The sequence below is a fragment of the Rhinoraja longicauda genome, chromosome 1 (genome assembly GCF_053455715.1).
Source record: "Rhinoraja longicauda isolate Sanriku21f chromosome 1, sRhiLon1.1, whole genome shotgun sequence".
NCBI classification, from domain to species: Eukaryota; Metazoa; Chordata; class Chondrichthyes; order Rajiformes; family Arhynchobatidae; genus Rhinoraja; species Rhinoraja longicauda.
Genome location: NC_135953.1, coordinates 51,894,368 through 51,916,442, shown reverse-complemented (window position 1 = coordinate 51,916,442; position 22,075 = coordinate 51,894,368). Strand labels below are relative to the sequence as shown.

At 39.9% G+C, this 22,075-nt stretch overlaps 1 protein-coding gene across 1 annotated transcript; it reads left to right on the top strand.

Annotated features, from left to right (window-relative positions):
* The first annotated feature begins 4,939 nt into the window (after nt 1-4,939).
* Nucleotides 4,940-13,780, top strand: elovl7a (ELOVL fatty acid elongase 7a). The gene is made up of 7 exons (XM_078410196.1): nt 4,940-5,003; nt 5,708-5,898; nt 6,927-7,007; nt 8,002-8,058; nt 8,874-8,979; nt 10,507-10,643; nt 13,574-13,780. Exons 1-7 carry the CDS (start codon nt 4,940-4,942, stop codon nt 13,778-13,780), a joined length of 843 nt encoding a protein of 280 aa, XP_078266322.1.
* Nucleotides 13,781-22,075: the final 8,295 nt, after the last annotated feature.

The window sequence follows — 22,075 nt, the reverse complement described above, 5'->3', positions numbered from 1 at the left end:
CAGGCAGTGAAGAAAGAGGGGATTTGAGTAAAGGAGTCCTTCTGCATTTGTACAGGGCCCTGGTGAGACCACATCTGGAGTATTGTGTGCAGTTTTGGTCTCCTAATTTGAGGAAGGACATCCTTGCTATTGAGGCAGTGCAGCGTAGGTTCACGAGGTTAATCCCCGGTTTGGCAAGACTGTCATATGAGGAAAGATTGGAAAGGCTGTGCTTGTATTCACTGGAATTTAGAAGGGTGAGAGGGGATCTTATAGAAACGTATAAAATTATAAAGACTGGACAAGCTAGATGTAGGAAAAATGTTCCCAATGTTGGAGAGTCCAGAACCAGGGATGAGAAAACTGAGATGAGAAGACTTTTCACCCAGAGAGTTGTGAATTTGTGGAATTTTCTGCCACAGAAGGCAGTCGAGGCCAATTCACTGGATGAATTTAAAAGAGTTAGAGCTTTTGGGGCTAGCGGAATCAAGGTACATAGGGAGAAGGCAGGCTTGGGTTACTGATTGTGGATGATCAGCCATTATCACAATGAATGGTGGTGCTAGCTCAAAGGGCCAAATGGCCTCCTCCTGTACCTATTTTCTATGTTTCTATAATGCAAGTGGCTGTCCATGGTGTTCTGCTACTGAGGTAGGACCTCGTGTAGTGCCTATGGTTAACTGGGTTGAGTCCACTACTGTCACCTCTTGTCGATCTATGCATTGGAGTTGCCATCCTAGGCCATGATAAGGAATGTATCCAAGGATACTTTCTATAGTGCATCCGTAGATGTTTCTTGTAGCATCTGAAGGGTATTCAGTGACATGCTGAATCTCTCTACTTCTAAGGCACCCTAGCCCACCATCTTTGATTATAACTCCATGCTGGGATCAAGATATTTCATGTGAAATATGAACACCCAGGAATTTGAATTTGCTAACTCTCTATCACCATTTCACCTAAAAGCTGGTGTTTGGTCTCCTGACTCCCCTTTCTGAAGTTGAAAATTAGCTTTTTGTTGATGTTGAGGAGGTTGATCACTGATCTTTTTATTATGTCTCTCTTTGGCAAACCTATTTGCTTTGCTGCTATTGTATACTTTCTGCAGTTTGCATATTTAAATGCAATGCCATTTCATCATCAAAACAAAATTGAATGTATTTGAGAAATGAGTTTACAATATTACCTGATATTTTTGATAGTGAATATAATTTAAATCGTATTTAAATTAATAAGTTAAATTCCTAATGTTAATTATTGACATGGTGAAGGAAAATATATGTGGAGAGGAAAATGTACTTATCTAAATTGTAATGTTGATGAAGCAAATCTTTTGTGATTCTCTCAGAATTTGCCAATTAGCAAGATTACCAGAGTAGTATTTCCAGGATGTATAGATCCTGATTAATATTTCTATTGAATAATTTGGAAAATTGAATTGCTGATCAATTCTTGAATATATTGCAATCAATAGTTTGACTTCATTAGCACATTCCATCCCTTGATGGAAGGCGAGGAATTGATGGAATAGAATTTAATATGCAACACTTGCTTTTTGACAATTATCCATTCCTTAATTAGATGTAGCAACAGATTAGGCAATGTATTTCTAAAGTATATAAATCCCTGTTGGAATGCTTGTCTACAAGCAGAGGTTACTAGATGTAAATGGGAAAAGGATTTAGATATGGAGATAAGCAAAGAGGACTGGTCTTTTTTTTTGCCTTAATGCTCATAAATGTTCTTACAACATGAGGCACAAACTTTCTTTTTAAACTCTACATAGAACTTATTACACACCTGAAAAACTTCATAAAATGAACAATGAAATGTCCTTATTCACAAAATGCTGGAGTAACTCAGCAGGTCGGGTCGAGACCCTTCAGACTGATGTCAGGGGGGCGTGACAAAGGAAGGATATAGGTGGAGAAGGATCTCCACCTTGAAGAAGGGTCTCGACCCGAAACGTCACCCATTCCTTCTCTCCCGAGATGCTGCCTGACCTGCTGAGTTACTCCAACATTTTGTGAATAAATACCTTCGATTTGTACCAGCATCTGCAGTTATTTTCTTATATAATGAAATGTCCTTTCTGTGTCGGCATTGCAAAAAACAAAAAGGGAACTTTTATCACATGTTTTGGTCCTGTGATTTGCTGTCAACATTTTGGAATTCTGTAATTGATATTATAACACTGTTTAGATATGCATATCACAAAATCTGCTTGCTTGTGCCTTCTTGGCACAGGTAATATGGACCCTTGATGAATGTCATAAAAAATATATTGACCTTTGATCGCTGCAAGGAAGTGTATTACAATCCACTGGAAATCTGATTACCCCCATACAGTATTGCATTGGTTAAATGAAATCTCTAGCTACATCCCATTAGATAAAATCTATTACAACATAAGATGTAAGAGTCGGACTTTAAAAAAAATATGGCAACCACATATAGATTTTATGGCAAGAAGGGCAGCTTCAGGGACTATTGGTTGATATGTCACGTTTCAATGTATTTCCTGTTTGTGGCCATGTATGGCAATGTTTGGCATCCAGTGTAATTGTAATTGTAAATGTGATATGGTGCAACCTACCTACTACCCAAACTGTCAATCAAACCATATAACTTTTTGTTTTGTCTTTTCTTTTCTTCCCCTTGTACTGTGCATAATTGTAAAATTAATTCTCATTTGTATTTTTGTGAAGCTCTATAAAATAATAAAAAAGGGGGAAAAAAAGGAATTTCACCCGTATCTTGATGGATGCAGTTGAACTGTCGGGAATCAACAACCAAATGATTGTTTTACAGAAATCTGATCAGAACTTTGCTCATTGGTGGGTCCCATGCCACAAAGGACACGCTGATCTTGATTTAGCAAAATAAGACTTGAGCATTATAGAATTCCATGAGTGAATGGAGTCAGTGTTCATTGAAAATGTGCAAAAAAAACAGCATAGTCATCTGCAAATAGGATGGTATAATTTGGAAGAGATTAGGTTTAGTTTAAGGTATGTAGTATTATTGACAAGACAAGAACATTCTAAGGTGTTTTCATGTTCTTGAATAATGCATTTCATTGTAACCTGGCAGAGATGGCTTGAAGGAAGCTTGTTCTTCAAGGTCTTGTATCGTACCAATTAAGGTACAGTGATATTCGAATTACCATACAGCCATACTAAAAAAGCAACAAGACACACAACATAAAAGTTAACATAAACATCCATCAGAGGATTCTCCACATTCCTCACTGATGGAAGGCAATAAAGTCCAATCTTCCTCTTTATTCCCCCGAAGGGCGGTCGAAGCTGGTCTTCAACATGAGACTGCGAGCTCCATGATAAAATCTGCAGGCTCCCATGGTTGAAGCTCCCGTCATTCTCCAGAGGCCGCCAACTCCTCGATGTTAGGCCGCAGTGCGGACGGAGATACGATACGGAAAGAAAATCGCATCCCCATTGATACAAGAGATTTAAAAAAAGCTTCCCCAATTCCCCCACCCCCACATAAAACAAGCTAAAGAACACTAAAACAAACATTTAACACATACTATAAACAAAGAAGGAATGGACAAGACAGACTGTTGGCAAGGCAGCCATTGCTGACGCCACCTGGTGGATGATTCTAACTTCTATTTGATGGTTGTGCTGAGAATGAATGTGTTTTGGAAAGCTTATTTTTAAGTGTCAATTGTACATTTGCAACGGAATGCTTGCCCCTCTTCAGGTTAAATGAAACCTATGTTGGAGGAATTGTAGCTTTTTCCCCCTCACAGTACATTTAGCTCATAGTTATGGTAGCCTCAGTTTGTAGTATACCCGTGTAGAACAATTGTTTATTGTGGGGGAGAGATTGTGTGTGGAATGTGAAGGATTTCAACCTGAACTACTTTAAGATTCAAATATGTGGAAAGACTTGTTTTAAGTAACCGTAGTAAATGTGCCATGTTGGCTTGTATTTGTAAAGGTTGAGGAATTTGTATTTAAATTGATCCATTAAAGCTTTTTGAAGAGCCTATTGTATCCATTATAAGACTTTTGAATATCAAATTACACCACAAATGCTGCTTAAAGCATACATTGTGCTGATGATTTGACTGCTCCACATTTCTTGGTTCTGATTCCAGAGGAATCCATTCAGTTCAGTTTAGTTTATTGTCACATGTACTGAGGTACAGAGAAAAGCTTTTGTTGCGTGCTAACCGGTCAGCAGAAAGACAATACATAATTACAATCTATCCATTTGCAGTGTATACACCAATGCGCCAAAACATTATGACCATTGACATGTGAAGTGAATAACAGTGGTTATCTTGTTACCATGGCACCTGTCAAGGGGTGGGATATATTAGGCAGCAAGTGAACAGTCAGTTCTTGAAGTTGATGTGTTGGATGTGTTTGACAAGGGCCAAATTGTTATGGCCAGACGACTGGGTCAGAGCATCTCTGAAACGGCAAGGCTTGTGGGGTGCTCCCGGTCAGCAGTGGCGAGTACCTACCGACAGTGGTCCGAGGAGGGACAAACCACAAACCGGCAACAGGGTGTTGAGCGCCCAAGGCTCATCGCTGCGCGAGGACAACGAAGGCTATCCTGTCTGGTCTGAATGGACTGTGGGAAGACGACAAGCCAATGGAGGGAGTGTGATGCTCTGGGCACGCAGCATCTCTGGAGAGAAGGAATGGGTAATGGTTCGGGTCGGTCAAGACCCTTATTCAGAATTCTCTCCAGAGATGCTGCCTGGCAATGCTGAATTACACCAGCATTTTCTCTATATCTTCGATGTAAACCAGCATCTGCAGTAGTGCATGGGGTGATCACTGGTCTGTACTCGGTTGGCCGAAAGGCCTGTTTCCATGCTGTTTCCTCCTATCCTGTTTCAACTTTGCTCAAAAGGGGCATTATTAACTAACTTTTGTATGTTATTTGTAGAACTAAAGAGGAATCTTGAACGTAACAGATAATGTCTTTGCAAGAACTGACATCGAGAGCGGTGCTTTTATACGATGAATGGCTCAAAGATGCAGGTGACTCTTTGTTGAATTGAGAATTAGAGCTGTGGCATTGTTTAAGATGTTGTTATATATTTATACATTGTGTCCATGTTTGTGAAATTCTTTGCCTTTTAAATCTTTAAAAGATCTATCCTTCATCTTCTGAAATTAAAAAATTGCCACCAGTTATTTGCCTAAGATTGGATCTGTTCTGGTAGTCTTGTACTATTGTGACATTGATGTGGAGTGAAATGTAAAAAGAGCCAGGTGACACTATTTCTTGATTGTGTAAGAATTCTTGAAGCTTAATTTACAAGGTGTTGGTAGTTGTTTTGTAATTTGCCATTTTGCTAACCTTGGTGTTAGTCATTCATCAGGGAGGGAGATCGATATCAAGTGATCCAGGTATTGTCGGACAACTCTCTTATTTGTTTCAATAATTGAACAACTGGAAAATCGGGAAAGCTAATCAATGGAGATAGACATCTTTATGTTAAATTCGCTAAACTTTAGGAGGCCAATGCTGAAAGCAACATTTCCCCCCTCCCCCCCCCCCCCCAGACAGCCTTTAGAAATCAAGTATTGATGAGCCAAGTTAGGAGGCCATCTCTGAAGAAGGGTCTCGACCCGAAACGTCACCTATTCCTTCTCTCCCGAGATGCTGCCTGACCTGCTGAGTTACTCCAGCATTTTATGAATAAATCTGAATTAATATGGTTCTCTTTTTCATTTTGTAGATCCCAGGGTTGAAAACTGGCTACTAATGTCTTCACCCCTTCCACAAACAATCATCCTTGGTGCTTATATCTACTTTGTCACAACATTTGGACCAAGATTAATGGAGAACAGGAAGCCTTTGAACTTGAAGCAAGTAATGATTGTGTACAATTTTTCAATGGTGATCTTTTCCCTGTACATGTGTTATGAAGTGAGTATTTTGTGACTAATTTAACTACTTTTTTAATTAATAGTAAATGTTGATCCAAAGTTATTTGAAATTTGCATTTAATTGCTGTATGGATGTAAAAGTACAATCCATTCCTGGGTTATGAATGTCCAATGTATGGACTCCCATACACAAGAACAAGCTCCCTGAGATGACCTGTACTCCACTTTCACATTATGTGAAAAGCATTTGCAACTTGCTGTCCTTTGTTCCCAGGAAGTTCTCATTTGTTTCTCCCATCAACTCCAGTTCAGGATTCTGAGATTACATATTTGCATTTTCATTAAGTACAACTGTAAAGTTTAGGTGGCTTGTATTCATTTGGTTTGGGATGAAACAATATTAAAGAAATACTATGAAACCGAGAATGTTTGAAATGGCATGTTATATGGACATTCTCTACAGAAATATACACTTTTTCATATTTGATGGAAATACAAATATGTACTCTGTACACAAAATCTAGAATTGGAGTTGAACGGGGGAAACAAATGAGAGCATCTGGGGAGGGGAGGGGGGGGGGGGGGGTGGCAGCAAATTGCAAACTGCTTTCATCTAATAAGAAAAGAGAACAACTACAGAAAGAAACAGTTTGTTTCAGCATCATCACCTTAGTCAAAAAAACTCAAATAGCCACTCTAATAAAGGGTTATGTGCAAAGCCATCACTTAACTTCCCTAAAGATGTTTACAGAGCAGCATCTCTGTGGATATTTTAGCTGTGATACTTTAAAGGTTCCTCATGTGGTGCCTTTGGATTCTAGAATGTCAGCATCTAGTATTTCATTTAAGGGAATTTTGTCTCTAGATCATCATTTAATTTTATACCTGGTGTGGGGAAACTTGTTGGTTTTAGAGAATATAAACCCGTCTGTTTTGATATGCTTGGGTTAAAAGCATTACTGTTACAGAGATTCTTATTACAAAATTAAGTTGAGACATAAAAATAATGTTCACTTTTCTTTTTAATGTAAAAAATTATTAACATTGTATTGCTTTCCTGACCACCAGTTTCTTATGTCTGGCTGGGCCACAGGATACTCATTTCGTTGTGACATTGTGGATTATTCTAGGTCACCACAGGCCCTCAGGGTATGTAAATATTCAACTATCCTTTTTTCAATCTGAAGGTAATATGAACAGCATGTTGTAGATCAGTTTAGTGTAATGTGTGGGATCAATGGAAATGGAGCAAGTAGAAAAGAATGTGGATTTGCAATGAATTGTGCCCGAAAAGTTAACTAGTATTATTGGAACCAGTAATTGTATAGTCTGAGCAATGCAAGTGTGACCTGTGATGTACCATAAGGATTGGTGCTGGGACCCTTGCTGTTTGTGTACATCAATGATTTTGATTTAATGCAGGAACTGTTCCGTTTGTGGACAACAGAATATTAGGTGTTTTTGGTCGGAATAGTTGGGAGAGATTGGATAGGATGGGTTAATTTTCCTTGGAACAGAGGGCTGCAGAGGGGCTGAATAATAGAGAAATGTAAAATCACGAGGGACATTGCTCTGGTGAAGAAAAAATCTTATTTACTGTGTCAACAATGTTTAAATGAAAGGACTGAGGTTTAGAGGGAATCTGAGACTGTATATGTTGACAGAGGATGTTAAATCACCAAGCCAGAAAACTACAGACCAAGTGCTGGTATATGGAATTGCCATTAATGAGTACTCTTTGCTTGGCACTGACAGTGCTCTACTTTATTCCCATATTACTACTTGTATGCATTATGGAAAATGCCTTAATCTTTCAAGTATGCTCTCTTTAAAGGGAGGGTGAGGGGCAATGAAAGGCAAATTGCAAATGCGTAAAGCCAATTTTAATGAATTTCTGAATTTAAATTATTGCCATGTATGGGGATGTTGGTTTCCACAATATATAATCCTGTTAGATGAACAAGTTCTAGTCCAGCACATTACCATTGCCAAGCATAAAATACCCTTCTACCAATCTGTAATTCCATATACTATCCTTCTATGCCTGTGTTTTAATGTGTAGATAATAAAGATAGACAAATTAAACTGCATTAATACAAGTTTTATTTCTTACTAAAGTGTTTAATGTGCTACCATATTTTAGATGGCCTGGACTTGTTGGCTTTTTTACCTCTCCAAGTTTATTGAATTATTGGACACTGTAAGTAACACAGGAGGTCAGAAGTCTGTTTTTTTTCATCTGATATTTGCTACATGAACCTTTAACTATTAGTCTTGGATATTATTACATTGAACCAAGTTAAGGTTTGGCATCATGTAGTCCATAAAATAGGCCAAGGTTTTAAGGTAATAGTTCTGAATTATTAACTGTATCAAGAATTTGTCCTCTTTTAAAGCTGCCAACCATCTTGTTGAATCTTGTGCTTAGCAGCAACCATAGCTGAGTAGTGTTGCTTGTGGTGTCACTGCTTGGCTGTGCCAGGATATTCAGTCCTGATCCTGGGTGCTAACCTTGAAAGCAAGCACATTCTCCCTGTAATGGTGTGGGTTTTCTATAGTCTCCTGTTTCTTCCTACACTTCAAAAATATGTGGGGTGGTCGGTTAATTGGCCACTGACATTCTCCTGATGTGCAGGCAAGTGTGGAAGAGTGAATGGTAATGTAGGAAAAATATAATTGTAAGATTGGTATAAATGGGTGGTTGATGGTTTGCATTGATTTTATAGGGCAAAAGACTTGTTTCTGTGCTATATCTTTGACAGCTCTGCTCATGCCTCACATGGTGGAAACTGTTAATAGTGAGTGAAAATTTCTTGAATTACTACACCTTTCTGCCTAATTAGAACCTGCCCAAACTCCTTGACATTTTCTTTGCATTAAAAGTATTGAGGTTTCTTATTTTGACTTTGAATTCCTGTTTTTTCATAAAATACCTTTTCAAATTGCAAAAGCAGTGTTTTGTGGTGATTTAAAACGTTAGTGGTGAATACATTTCTCCTGATTTTCCCCATACAGGTTTTCTTTGTGCTTCGAAAGAAGAATGGTCAAGTGACATTTCTTCATGTCTACCACCATACAATCATGTCTTTCACTTGGTGGTTTGGGGTTAAATTTGCTCCAGGTAAAATTGATGATGAACTCTGATTATTTGAGTGGGTTGCTTAATTCACCAATCAGCTATGATTGTTTTTAAAATGATAAGTCAGTCACTATATTTGTTAGGAAGGAACTGCAGATGCTGTTTTAAACTGAAGATAGACATAAAATGCTGGAGTAACTCGGTGGGACAGGCAGCATCTCAGGAGAGAAAGAATGTGTCGAGACCCTTCAGACTGATGTTGGGAGAGGGAGATAAGGAAGTGTAAGGTGTGAAAATAGGATGAAGGGAATAGAGTTCAAGGAAAATGTAGAATAGATCATTGTTAGCTGGGAGAGGTTAACAACAAAGCAAATGGAGATAAAATGCAGTTGGAGGTGGTAAGACTGGTTGGAGAAGGAGGATGGAGAGAGGAAAAGCAAGGGTTATTTGAAGTTCAATGTTAATACTGCTGGGGTGTAAGCTGCCCATGAAATATGAGGTGCTGTTCCTCCAATTTGCGCTGAGCCTCTGACAATGGAGGAGGACAAAGGTCAGTGTGGGAATGAGAGGGGGAGTTAAAGTGTTTAGCAACTGGGAGATTAGGTAGGTTTAGGGTGACTGAGCGGAGGTATTCAGCAAAACGATCGCCGAGCCTGTGCTTGGTCTAAGGTTCCAATTTCAACTATATCGTTCACTTGCACCTCCTCCAACCTCATCTACTGTATCTGCTGTTCCAGGTGTGGACTATATATTGGCGAGAGCCATTCTACATTTCCTTAATCAACATCTGCTTTGATCTGTCATTTTCACACATTACCCTTCCATATCTCTATTCCCCTCTCCCCTGACTGTCTGAAGAAGGGTCTTGACCCATAACATCACCCATTCTTTCTCTCCAGAGATGCTACCTGTCCTGCAGAGTTACTCCAACATTTTGTCTATATTCAGAAAACTAATTGTTACAAATAGTCTTTTTTTAAAGATCGTAATTGTAAATTTTTCCAATTCATTTTGGAAACAACTAATCTATTGTAGTTAAAGCACGATTTGCCATCTTTGGAGGTACAGATTCCAGCAAAGTTTTATTATGCATGATACCATTGGGTGGCGCAAGCCTCTTGCTGTGGTTGCTAAATTCAAAGTTAGTTCTGTGATACTGAAGTATTAAATTACTGCAGGACCTATAATCAGCAAATGTGGATGGGTGAATAAAGATAACAAACTGTTACGTACAAATAATCTACACATTAAACACTTTTATGATGAAAAAATTGATCATAATGTTTTATATGACTTAATTTTTTAAGCAAAAGATGGTATTAGGTTTGGTGTTTTTTTTGAGTATTTTCTACTACTAATCATATTCAAATACCAGCATGCACCTTTTCATGTCTGAGGAAAGGTCTCGACCCGAAACATCACCCGAAACGTCACCCTCGCTCCTAGATGCTGCCTGACCTGCTGAATTACTCCAGCATTTTGTGACACCTTTTCATGAGCTCTGTATTCTTACAATACCAATCCAATTTATTTCTAAATCTGCCTTTTCTTTCTCCTTGCCCAATACAGGTGGTCTAGGAACATTTCATGCTCTCGTGAACTGCATAGTACATGTTTTCATGTATTCATATTATGGTTTATCTGCATTGGGACAATATTACCAGAAGTATTTATGGTGGAAAAAGTACATGACTGCAGTTCAGTTGGTAGGTTTTTAAATTTTGTCTTGACTGACATTGGAAAGGCTGCATTTATTGACAATCCAAACTTTCTCAGAGGATTTAGAAATGGTCATATTTAAGGGATTAGTGGTAAAACCATTACTAGAGAGTAATATGTCCGAAAATTTTGTGGGTTTTAACCTATCCTGTATTTCTTGCTGTCAGCTGGTATACTGGTATTTTCCCGTGGCAAGCTGAAGTGTGAAAGCAAAAACACTTATGGTCTCTGATAGTTTAATTGCCTATTATACACTATTCAGTCTTTTCTATAATTCCTCAATAAAAACATTGTTCTGGTGGAAACAGGAACACAAATCAAAATTGATAGGCTAATTAGAAATGCTTAAGTCTGCATAGGACATTCAATCTTTCTATTACAAAGTTTTGACCTAAAAATACTTTGAATTAATGGGATTAAAATGTACTAACAATTTACAAGCCTTGGTCACAATGATGTATAACAAGTTTTTGCCTATCCTTAAAGTTATTTGTCATTGAATAATCCATGGTAATGTAATTATTTAACACCATGATCAACAAAGTGCTTTACCACAGGTTGGAGCATGTTAAAGCAGGAGTTTTTAAGTGCGTAGACAGCATAAGAGTATAGGCAACTAGGTTCAAGTAATTGAATACCTTGAAGGGTACACTTGGGATAGAAATCAGAAGGGCGAAAGAGGAACATTGGATGGTTCTGGTAGATGAGGTAAAAAATAATCCAAGAGATATTAATACAAAAGAGTAATGAGAAAGAGAACAGGGTCTTCTATATGTGGCGGCACAGGAGATGAGTGATGTGTTCAATATTTCTTATTTACGATGGAGAAAGAGGTGGATGCCTGGATGCTCAAAGGTACGAGTAACGGTGTGAAGAATCCACATTACAGAAGTGTTCAAGAAACGCAATTTTTAAAACCTTTAGACGGGTACATTGATAGAATGGGTTTAGATATGGGCCAACTGCAGGCAGGTGGGGCCAATGTAGATGGGGCGTGTTGGTCAGTGTGGGGAAGTAGGGTTAAAAGGCCTAGTTCCACGCTGTATGACTCTTGGAGGTGCTGGAGGTCTTAAAACACATTAGAGGTAGATAAATTCCTGGAATCCGATCAAAATGTATCCTAGAAATTGTCAGGCCACTGGTGAAGATCATCAATAGTCATGAATGAGGTGTCAGAAAATTGGAGGGTGGCTAATATTTAGGAGGGTGGCCTCTATTTATGGAAACATGGGAACTACTTGTCAGTGAACATTGCATCAATAATGGCAAGTTGCTGGAAGTGATTTTGGGACACGTGCATCTGGAAAGCCAAGGACTGGTAAAGCCAATGGTTATCATGGTTTTGTACATGGGAAAATTGCCTTGCTTTTGAAGAGATGACCAAGAATATTGAGGGTAATGTGGTAGAAATTAGCTTAATGGACTTTATCAAGTTCTTTGACAAGGTACCAAATGTTAGGCTGGTCTGGAAGATTGGATCACATGGGATCCAGGGCAAGCTGGCCTATTAAATACAAAATTGGCTTTAAGGTGGTGGTAGAGGCTTGTTTCTCAGGCTGGAGCCTGTAACGAATGGTGTACTACAGGGGTTATGGTTGGCTCCACATTTGCTTGTTACTTGTATTAATGATCTGGATGTCAATATAGGTGGCATGGTTAAGTTTGTAGAAGACACTAAAATTGGTGGTATATTGGGCAGTTGAGGTTATCTACAATTGCTTGTGGCATGAGTTGACAGGGTGGTGAAACTGTGTGGCACATTGCCATTATCAGTCAGGTTGAGTGGGAGTTGGAATGTCATATTGCAGCTTAAATCAGGCTAAGTCCGCATTTACAGTACTGTGTACCATTCTGGTCACCTCGCGCAGAGGAAAGATGCCATTAAACTGTAAGGATTGAAAAAAAAATGTGAGTATGATGCTAGATTTAGTGGGTTTGAGCTACACGGAGAGGCTATATGCAGGGTCTTTGTTCCCTAGCACATGGGCTGAGGGGTGACTGATGTATAAAATCACGAGTGGGGAGGATAGATAAGGTCAACAACCAGACTCTGTATTTCACCCAGAATATGGAAATCAAAACCCAGAGGGCATGGGTTTAAGATGAGAGGGGAAAGATTTAAAAGGGAGCTGACCGGCAATGTTTTCGCAAAGGGTGGTGTGTTCATGGAATGAGCTGCCAGAGGAATTAATTGAGGCAGGTACAATTACAACATTTAAAACACATTAGGATAACTGCATGGTTAAGAGGTTTGGAGGGGTATTTAGCGAGGTGAAGGCAAAGCAAGTAGCTGGCTTGGTTGCCATGGACAAGTGGGCCAAATGAGATGTTTCTGTTCATTATACCTCTGACTTGACTGTGTGGCACTCTAAACAATTTGCAGGCACTAAGTTATGATCTCAAAATTGCCTATTCTGTTTCAGCAGAGTGTATGGCTGGATGTATTTAAACATCTTTCTTACACAGAGGCTTCTTGACTTTCCTTACCCCACTCCCTAACCTCCAGACACCCAATTTTCCTGAAGTCCCTTCTTTGGGTTTGTTGAAGTTATCATTTGCTGAGGTAGGTTCCTGTTCTGTGGCAGAAATTGATGAATAGGAGACTATCTGTTATTGAAATTCCTTGGCTGCTTTTTGATCATTTTTCAGACATGTGTAACAGGAATGGTGATATTGCTTGTCATCCGAATGACCTGTCTTGAAGTATATTGCAGAAATTCTCTGATCAAATCTGATCTTTTGGTCTCATAATATAGCTTGGTTCTGTTTTTGAGAAGTGGACCTACTATAAACTGTGTAGACTTAAATGCTACTTGGAGCCATTCTTAAATCTTCAATTCTATTTAAAGGGATTTTTAATTTTTTTAATGGTTTACCAAAAATTAAGACAAACTGACATTTTTTCTTTTGCTTTCAGATCCAGTTTGTGATCATCACAGTTCATATTGGACAGTTTTTCTTCATGATAAACTGCCCATACCAGTATCCAGTCTTCCTCTACGTAATATGGCTATATGGAGTTAGTTTCATGCTGTTATTTCTGAACTTCTGGTACTATGCATACACACAAGGTCAAAGATTGCCCAAGAACACAACGAACAAATTGGAGAGCAGTAAAAATTAATTGGAATTTAAATACGATGTACCTGGCTGAAATTAAAAACATTTGACCGTGTAGTAGAAGGCATACTTTTTAAAGAAATTGATAATAAGCATCTATTTTTGTGATTAATGTCTCTGAAGTTGATTTGTCTTAATGCATGCTACCATGTAGCTGCACATTTTGTAAATTAAATCAAACCTCTTTAAAATGTGTTGTGCCTCTAACTGGCTGTTTTGCTATGTTAAACTCATTTGTGTTGTAGATGTTCAGCTTGTGCTTCCTTTCCTCCTGCTTGATTACGTTTGTGTAAAATGATGTAAATGAATTTTGTGGATTTTGAACTGGAAGCTGTACCAGTGGCAGATTAATATTTGGTCTAGGTGGTCTCACTTTGGCAGGAGGGATGCAGTTGGATGGCTTTAATTTTGCATTTGTTTCCTTTGAACTGCCACAATAACTGATTTTACTGCAGTGTCCTTTTATTATTAAAAGGATGGATGGCATTACCAGCTTCAAATTATCCACCTCCGACCTAAAGAAAAGATTTGCAAAAGCTGAGATTTTAAAACTAGAAAGCTGCAAGCAATGTGGGGGACCAGAATTAAAATTTGAAAACAATAAGATAATTAAAACAATCAGTTTCAGTTCAATGATTTGTTTATGATATGAATTGATGTATAAAATTCACAAGTGTGCACTTTTAGGAAAGGTGCAAAAATACTTCATGCAGCATTTAGCTGAAAAGATATGTTGTTCTCGTGGCCTTTGATCAAATTAACACTGAGCAGCTGGAGAGTCTTTTTGAGAAGAATTTCTTAGAAACGTGTCTAACTGCCTGTTCACCTTCGCACAACTGTCTTATTTGAATGAACATTAGGTCTTTAAGGGGTACACCGCATATTTTTAAACTAGCTTTATATTCGACTCCCCAGCCCGAACCTTGTACCTCCCTTGTTTTCAATATTTAAATATTTTTGTTTGGCTACTATTTTTGTGAAGGGCAACAAATGGTGTTTGGGATATTAAAGGGAAACTGAAACCTTTGCTTATTTCTAGTCTTAATCTTGCCAACAGTGTATTTTTAAAATCTGTTTATGGTGTTTGGTGCTTTTTTTATAGTGAAGTATTGTACTTCAAAGAATGCTTGCCTGTTTCAACTTGTGGTTGGATCCTTTAATGTAGTCAAATTCTACCCTTTTTTTTGCCAATATGTGATTTGACATATCTCCATATATTCTTTTCATCTTGGGTTTAAGATTTACTTTCGGCAGTCAGGCCAATTTCTACACTTGGAAAATGTACATTCCTCAGCCAAGTTTGTGTAACACTTTAAAAAGCATAATGCAAGAAGTTGTCAAAGCGTTTTTCATAAATGACACGAGTGAATTTAGCTACTAACAAAATATAATAATGAATATGGATGTTTAAATAGCACCTAAATGCATAGTTCATTTCCAACTTGGAACCATCTAACTCCAGTTGCTGTTTAATGGGAGGTATCATATCACAAGCTGGATATTCACAATGGAAGAATGAAATGATGCATGAACTGGTGAAAGGGTATACAGGAAATTGATAATGTATCTAAAGAGGGTTGAATGTTTTATTTTTAAACTACTATTTTCTAAAGTAAATTTTTTTTTCAAATATGAAATTATGATTGGTGGAAGGACAGGTCCAGATGTAAATATTCTGAGGGAAAACAATGATGGGTCCACTAAGTTGCACCTTGAGGTTTCTCAGATTTTTTTAACACAAGAACCATATTGTATTCCACTCTGCAAGTGTTTCTAAATGAATTTTTGTAATTTTATGAATGGTAATACTTGCAATTTCTTTATGTACATCCTTGAATATATACAATTAAAATGTGATATTTTGACACCTGTGTTCATCCAGCAGAAATCACTTATTTGAAACTTTAAATTTAAGAAATGGTTGCTCAGCCAGTGTTTGCACTGATTGGGTTTTGGAGAGATTTTCATGTGGCTCACTCTAGGAATGGAGGTGGCCCAAATGGTATCAGTATAGGAATGGGATAGGAATTAAAGTGGGTAACACCAGTCACATCGTCCCATCCCCATTGCTTTCTACAGAGCATGCTCTTCTTCCAGCTCTTTGGTTTGCTTATTTTCCCACCTCCCCAGGTACTTTCTCCGGCAACTGTAGGACACTTGTCCCCATCACGCTTCCCTTGTGTCTATCCAGGAACTCCAGCAGTCCTTCCAGGTGAGATAGAAGTTTGCATGTTCTCCTTTACATCAGTAATGCCAAGTATCGGCTAGACAAGTTTTCACAGAACACTCGTGCTCAGTCCACAAAGACTTGTTGGATCTCCCAGTAGCTAACCACATTCCCATGCTGATTTTTCTATCCTGGACTTCCATCACTGCCAGAGTAAGGCCACATGCATAGTGGAAGAGCAGTGCCTTGCATTTCTCTTGGGTAGCTTGCAACCCAACATTGTGTACAATGCCTGTAGTACAACCCTAGCAATGCAATCACCTTTTTTGTTTCTGAATGCCCATATGAATGAACTAATAGGCTGGTTCTCAGATATTCACCCTCTTTATTACAATAATAGACTCCTTGATTTAACATTACAATGCTGTTGCTACCCACTCCCTGCCACACTAACCTGAAGAATCTATACCATGGAATGCTGTTTCCAACCATATGTGATCTGGTCTTACAAGCATGTAATTGGGGAATAGAGAGCATGTGCATTTTAAATTGGCATCGTAGTTGGCACAGAGGGGCCTGTTCCTGTGTTTTATATTTTCCTTATGTTAATGCCCTCTCAGTTCAACAGACTGGCATTAAACTCCTTGCATTAAAGTACTTGCACACCTCCTTCTGAATCTGAAGTTGGTTTCCTTCTGTTTCTTCCCCATCTGCTACTACCTGTATCCTGTTCTCTTGCCAAATCTGTTAAAATTTTTGCTAATGGCTCTAGCAAATATCCCTGCAAGAATGTTGGGCCTATTGCGGCTCCAATACATTTCTGGTTTGTACAGGTGACCGTTTTCTCAATGATCCCAATGATCTATGCATCTAGAACTCTCTTGGGATTTCCTCAACTATGCCTGCGATAACCAATTTTCCTCCCCCTCTACTTGCCATCATGTGGCACTGAATGTAATCTAAGTGTTTAAATTAATGGCAGTCTTAGTCGCACAGCTTGAAAAGTAGGCCCTTTGGTCCAAATGATCCATGCTGATGAAGATGCCTCATCTAGATGGTCCTAGTGTATTTATCTGTGTTTGGCCCTCTAAACCTTCCCTATCCAAGTACCTGTCCAAAAGTCTTTAAAATGTTGGTATTGCACCTACCTCAATTCAGCTGGCAGCTCATTTCATATACCCACCACCTCTATGTGAAGAAAGATGGCCCTTAGATTCCCATTTAATTGTCATCGCTTGCCGTAAACCTAAGTCCTCTGGTTCTTGATTTTCCTTACCCTGGGGAAAACAATTCACTCGATCTCTTACCCTCATAATTTTATATGCCTCTAAGATCACCACCTGCCTCCTACATTCCAAAGGAATAAAATCCAAACCTGCTTAATTTCTCCATAGTTCAGGCCCTCGCGTCCAGGCAGTATCCTTGTATCTCTGCACCCTCCATCTCGATGACATCCTTCTTATGAACACAGTACACGCAGGTGCAGCCTCTGCAACTTCTCTTAAAGCTGTTACATAACATCCTAACTTCTAAACTCTGATTGATGAAAGTCCATATGTTAAAGGCCTCTTCACCACCCTAAGGAGATGCAACTCTATTTTTGAGGAGTTAGGCACGTGCTCCTAGGTCTCCGCTTTACAACACCCTCCAGGGCTCCACTATTCACTGTGAAGGTCTTGCCCTGTTTGACTTCCAGAGATGCACCACATTGCACATCTGAATTGAACTTCATTAGCCATTCATCAGGTCATCAGGATCCCAATGTCATTCTTGATTTAACCATCTTCACTGTCTATGATACCATATAGTGTTGTAAATGAAACAAACTAAATTTAATGGCTTGGCTGTTGCAAGGCAAAAAGGTAATTGGATGAACCATGTGATTTTAAAATGCAAGGAATTTTCCAGTCTGACCATTTCAAATGGAAAAAAAGCAAGTCCCATAATTAGATATTCTTGCAGATTTTAGTTGTGGCGAGGAAATGTTTACATAATACATGATGTTCACAGACCCACCCTTGCTCTTGGCAGAACTAATGAGAGAAATGATAAGTGTTGTATCTGATTTGGTAGGATTCCAAGAATAGCGGAATGAGACACTTAATCCATTGCTCTTCAAACCAGACAATAAAGTTAATTATATTCCCCTGAAGTCCACATTGAACCCCTGGAATCTTTACTTTATCCAATTTGCTTTTTGAAACTACCATTGAATCTTTTGTCAGAGTCTGTACTTGTAATTTTGTTTGAGATTACTTCAAACATTTAAGATCTGATCTGAAGAGTAATTCTTAGAATACAATGAAAACCTGAGACACGACCTGTGGATGGCACAGTGGCAAAATAGTGGAGTTGCTGCCTTACAGTGCCAGAGAACTGGGTTTGATCCTGACTACAGGTGTTGTCTGTACAGTTTGTACGTTCTCCCTGTGGCCTGCTTGTGTTTTCTGCGGGATCACCAGCTTCCTCCCACACTATTATAATCTGAAAATCTTAGTGCTAAAATGAGCCACACATGGACCAGAAAAAGGTTGAAATGGTTTTCTTTTCCATTCCTAACGATCACGTCTTTGAAATTCACACGTGAATACTAGGAATAAGCTATAAATAAGAGTCTTGCTCACTAAACAGAAATGTACATTTTCATGGAGCCATTGAATGTCTGTTCACATGCATCCAAGATGTCGTCTGAATATTATTGCTGATCTTTTGCAACTGTTCACCAAGTAATCCATTGAATGGTAAGAATGAAGTGCATTTTTGTTCTTTAAATATTGTAGCTTCGGTGAACTGATCTAAGTGCATTTGATTGCTGGTATTGTGCAATATGTGATGAGAAAGGTTGTATATGAGGAGAATTGACTTGTGATGATTTTCAATCGTATAAATTCAGGATGCAGCAGGCAATGGCATGAAATTTAAGGCTATATATGGATAATGCTGAAATAGCATTAACATTTGCACTCCAGTGAAACTTGATTTGTACATGTCAGAATTCTTTGAGGAAGTAACAAGCAGGATAGACAAAGGGCCAGGGGATTATGTTTACTTGGATTTTGAGAAGATCTTTAAGGTGCCACACGTGAGGCTGCTAAACAAGACAGGAGCCCATGGTATTAGAGTGAAGACACCAGTGTGGATAGAAGATTGGTTGACAGGCAGAAGGCAAAGAGTGCCAATAAAGAGGGCCTTTCCTGGTTGGTGGCTGGTGACTTGTGTTCCTCAGTACTTCGTATTGGATCCATTACTTTTGTTAATGATTTGGAAAATTAAATTGATGGATTTGTGGCTAAGTTTGTGGATGATAGGAAGATAGGTGGAGGGGCAGGCAGTGTCGAGGAAACGGGAGGGGAGGGGGGCTGCAGAAGGGCATGGAGAGTGGGCAAAGAAGTGGCAGATGGAATACAGTGTAGAAAAGTCTACAGTCATGCCATTTGTTAGGAGGACTGGTGTAGTCTATCTATTTTCTAAAATGGGGAGAGGATTATGAAATCAGATGTGCACAGGAACTTGAGTGCTGGTGCATGATTCCCACAGGTTAATTTGCAGGTTGAGTTGGCAATAAGGAAATCAAATGCAATTTTAACATTAATTTCTTTTTTCGCATTCGTGAGGACTAGAAAATAAAACCAAGCATGTAATGCTGAGGATTTAGAAGACTGGTCAAACCTCATTTGGAATATTGTGAGCTGTTCTGGATCCCACATTCACCCCTCCCAACCCTTCTAAATTTGGCGGAAAGTTTCCGCTTATTTCATTTCCGCCATTCCTATTTCGCCTCGCATTTTGACGCAAAACAGTCGGTAATTGCAATTTGTCAATTCGGCTGCTAGAGGTCTAGGGGTTCCTCAAGAAATCCCACCGCCCTGTAAGTCTCCCCGAAAATGTGGCACCTAGGCTGGGCAAGGCAGCCAATCTTGACCTCATCGGAACTTCCATGGCCAATCTGGTGGGTTGAATTTGCAACCTGCGGCCCCGGAGCCAGCAAATCTATCCCCATAGCCGACTTTCTTGGCCAGCTGGATAAACCAGCTTAGCTCTGGAAAATCAGCTCTTAGTGCCAGAAAATCAGTGTAATGAGTAAATATTAAATTTAAGTGCAAGATCATATAAATATATTAATTAATTAACTGTTAAATTATAAAACACAGCAGAAAAGCCAATTACCACCTTTTTGGGGCTGATTATCAATTAATGTGCAAATTTACTTCAAGTACCGTATGCTAAGTCGAGTCGCATATATCAACTCTTTCTTCATAACTTAGTCATACATTTTATGACCATTGTTCTTTTATTCAATACCAAGAGAATTGGGATGTGTAAGGAAAAGCAAAATAGAAAAAACAAAACAAAACGATTTTTTCTTTGTGTTGCAAAAAGTATCTCTGTGCAATAACCTTTCTATAAATAGCAGAATATTCTCCTAATAGGTCTGACATTGCACATGTAGTCTAAGAACTACAGACTGTTGGAAATAATAGTCATTTTCAGACATGAATGTAGCGCAACGCGTATGCGCATTTGACGTGGATACTTTTTTTGCTGAAAAGTTGCATTACATGACAATTATTAATTTTGATGTATAATTCTGAATTTTGGACAAAATTATGAATTTGTAAAATCAAATGGTGGGAGGTCTGCACGTTGGAGGAAGGATGTGCTGGTGTTGCAGCGGGTCCGGAGGAGCTGTACGAGAATGATCGTGGGGTTAACCTACAGAGTGATGGCTCTGGGCTCTGCTTGCTGGAGTTTAGAAGGGAGGGGTGGGATGGGATGGTCTCATTGAAACTTAATTTCTTTAGACAGAGGGTGGTGAATCTGTGGAGTTCATTGCACGAGACTCTGGAGGCCAAGTCACCTGTATTTTTTAAGCAGAGATTAATAGGTTCATGATTAGTAAAGGTGTCAAAGTTTTCAAGAAGAAGGCAGGATAATGGGGTTGAGAGGGAAAAATAGATCAGCCATGATCGATTGGCAGAGCAGACTTGATGGGCCGAATGGCTCAATTGTGCTCCTATGTCTTATGAACGCAATTTTCAGCAATATGTTTATATTTTACGTAAATACAGGTCTATGCTAGAAAATTCAACTTAAAATGATAGGCAGGGCCTAACAAGCAATTCATTAAATGTGGCACATTTAAGTCATGCCATCAAACAGCTAAGACTTGAAAAAGTTGCAGATTGCTGGAGTAACTCAGCGGGTCAGGCAGCATCTCTGGAGAATATGAATATGTGACGTTTCGGGTTGAGATCCTTCTTCGGACCTGGCCCTTGCGTTTTGAAACAAAGACAGACATCAACAGAGAATTTGTACGTGCCTCTGCAAGGAGGCGTTTCGTTTGCATTCAATATTTTTAAAAACTGTTGGAGGGGGAAGACTGTTATGAAACATACAGGTTGTGGCTTGTGGTGCAGCGCCCAGCAACCGCGCCACCCGCCGCCTCCTCAGCACTTCGTCTCCTCTCACTGGTCGCGAGCCCTGTACAAAGCGGTCGCCCCTGGTTACCGCCTCCTTATAAGGGCAGCGCCGCGGGTCACGGGGCTTCTGGCCCTGCCCAATCAGGGCCCGGCGTCTCCTTGTTCCCCCAGATTTAAACTGGCTCGGGTTCTACACACGAGGCGGATGGAGGGTAACGGCTAACTGGCGGTGGCAGGGGGAGAGAGCGGGGAGCGGGGAGCCGGGAGCCGGGAGCCGGGAGCAGGGAGCAGGGCAGCCAGGGCAGGGGGGGGGGGGGGGGGGAAGAGAGTGAGCGGGGAGCCGGGGTAGGGCAGGAGGGAGCGAGTGGGGAGCCGGGGTAGGGCGGCGGGGAGCCGGGATAGTGCGGCGGGGTGCATCGGGCAGTGTGAGCCGCCCGCTCGCCTCTGGGCAGGAGAGCGGAGCAGAGTGAGTGACGGGGTGGGGGTGCACAGGGCAGAGGCAGAATTGTACGGAGACTGGGTACACGGACAGTGAGCGACGGAACAGCGGTGCCTGGAGCAGGGTAGAGGTGCACAGTGCAGTGGTACACGGGCAGGGAGAGGGTAACACGGGGTCGGGTAGAGGTGCACAGTGCAGTGGTACACGGGCAGGGAGTGGGTAACACGGGGCCGCGCAACGGTGCATAGTGCAGCGGTACACGGGCAGGGAGAG

Bases quoted from the DNA above. Each gene is read 5' to 3' on its own strand.
- elovl7a (XM_078410196.1), top strand. From the start codon at position 4,940: ATGTCTTTGCAAGAACTGACATCGAGAGCGGTGCTTTTATACGATGAA. The intron at 5,004-5,707 runs GTGACTCTTTGT...TTCATTTTGTAG, and splicing joins TGAATGGCTCAAAGATGCAG to ATCCCAGGGTTGAAAACTGG. The intron at 8,059-8,873 runs GTAAGTAACACA...TTCCCCATACAG, and splicing joins TTATTGAATTATTGGACACT to GTTTTCTTTGTGCTTCGAAA.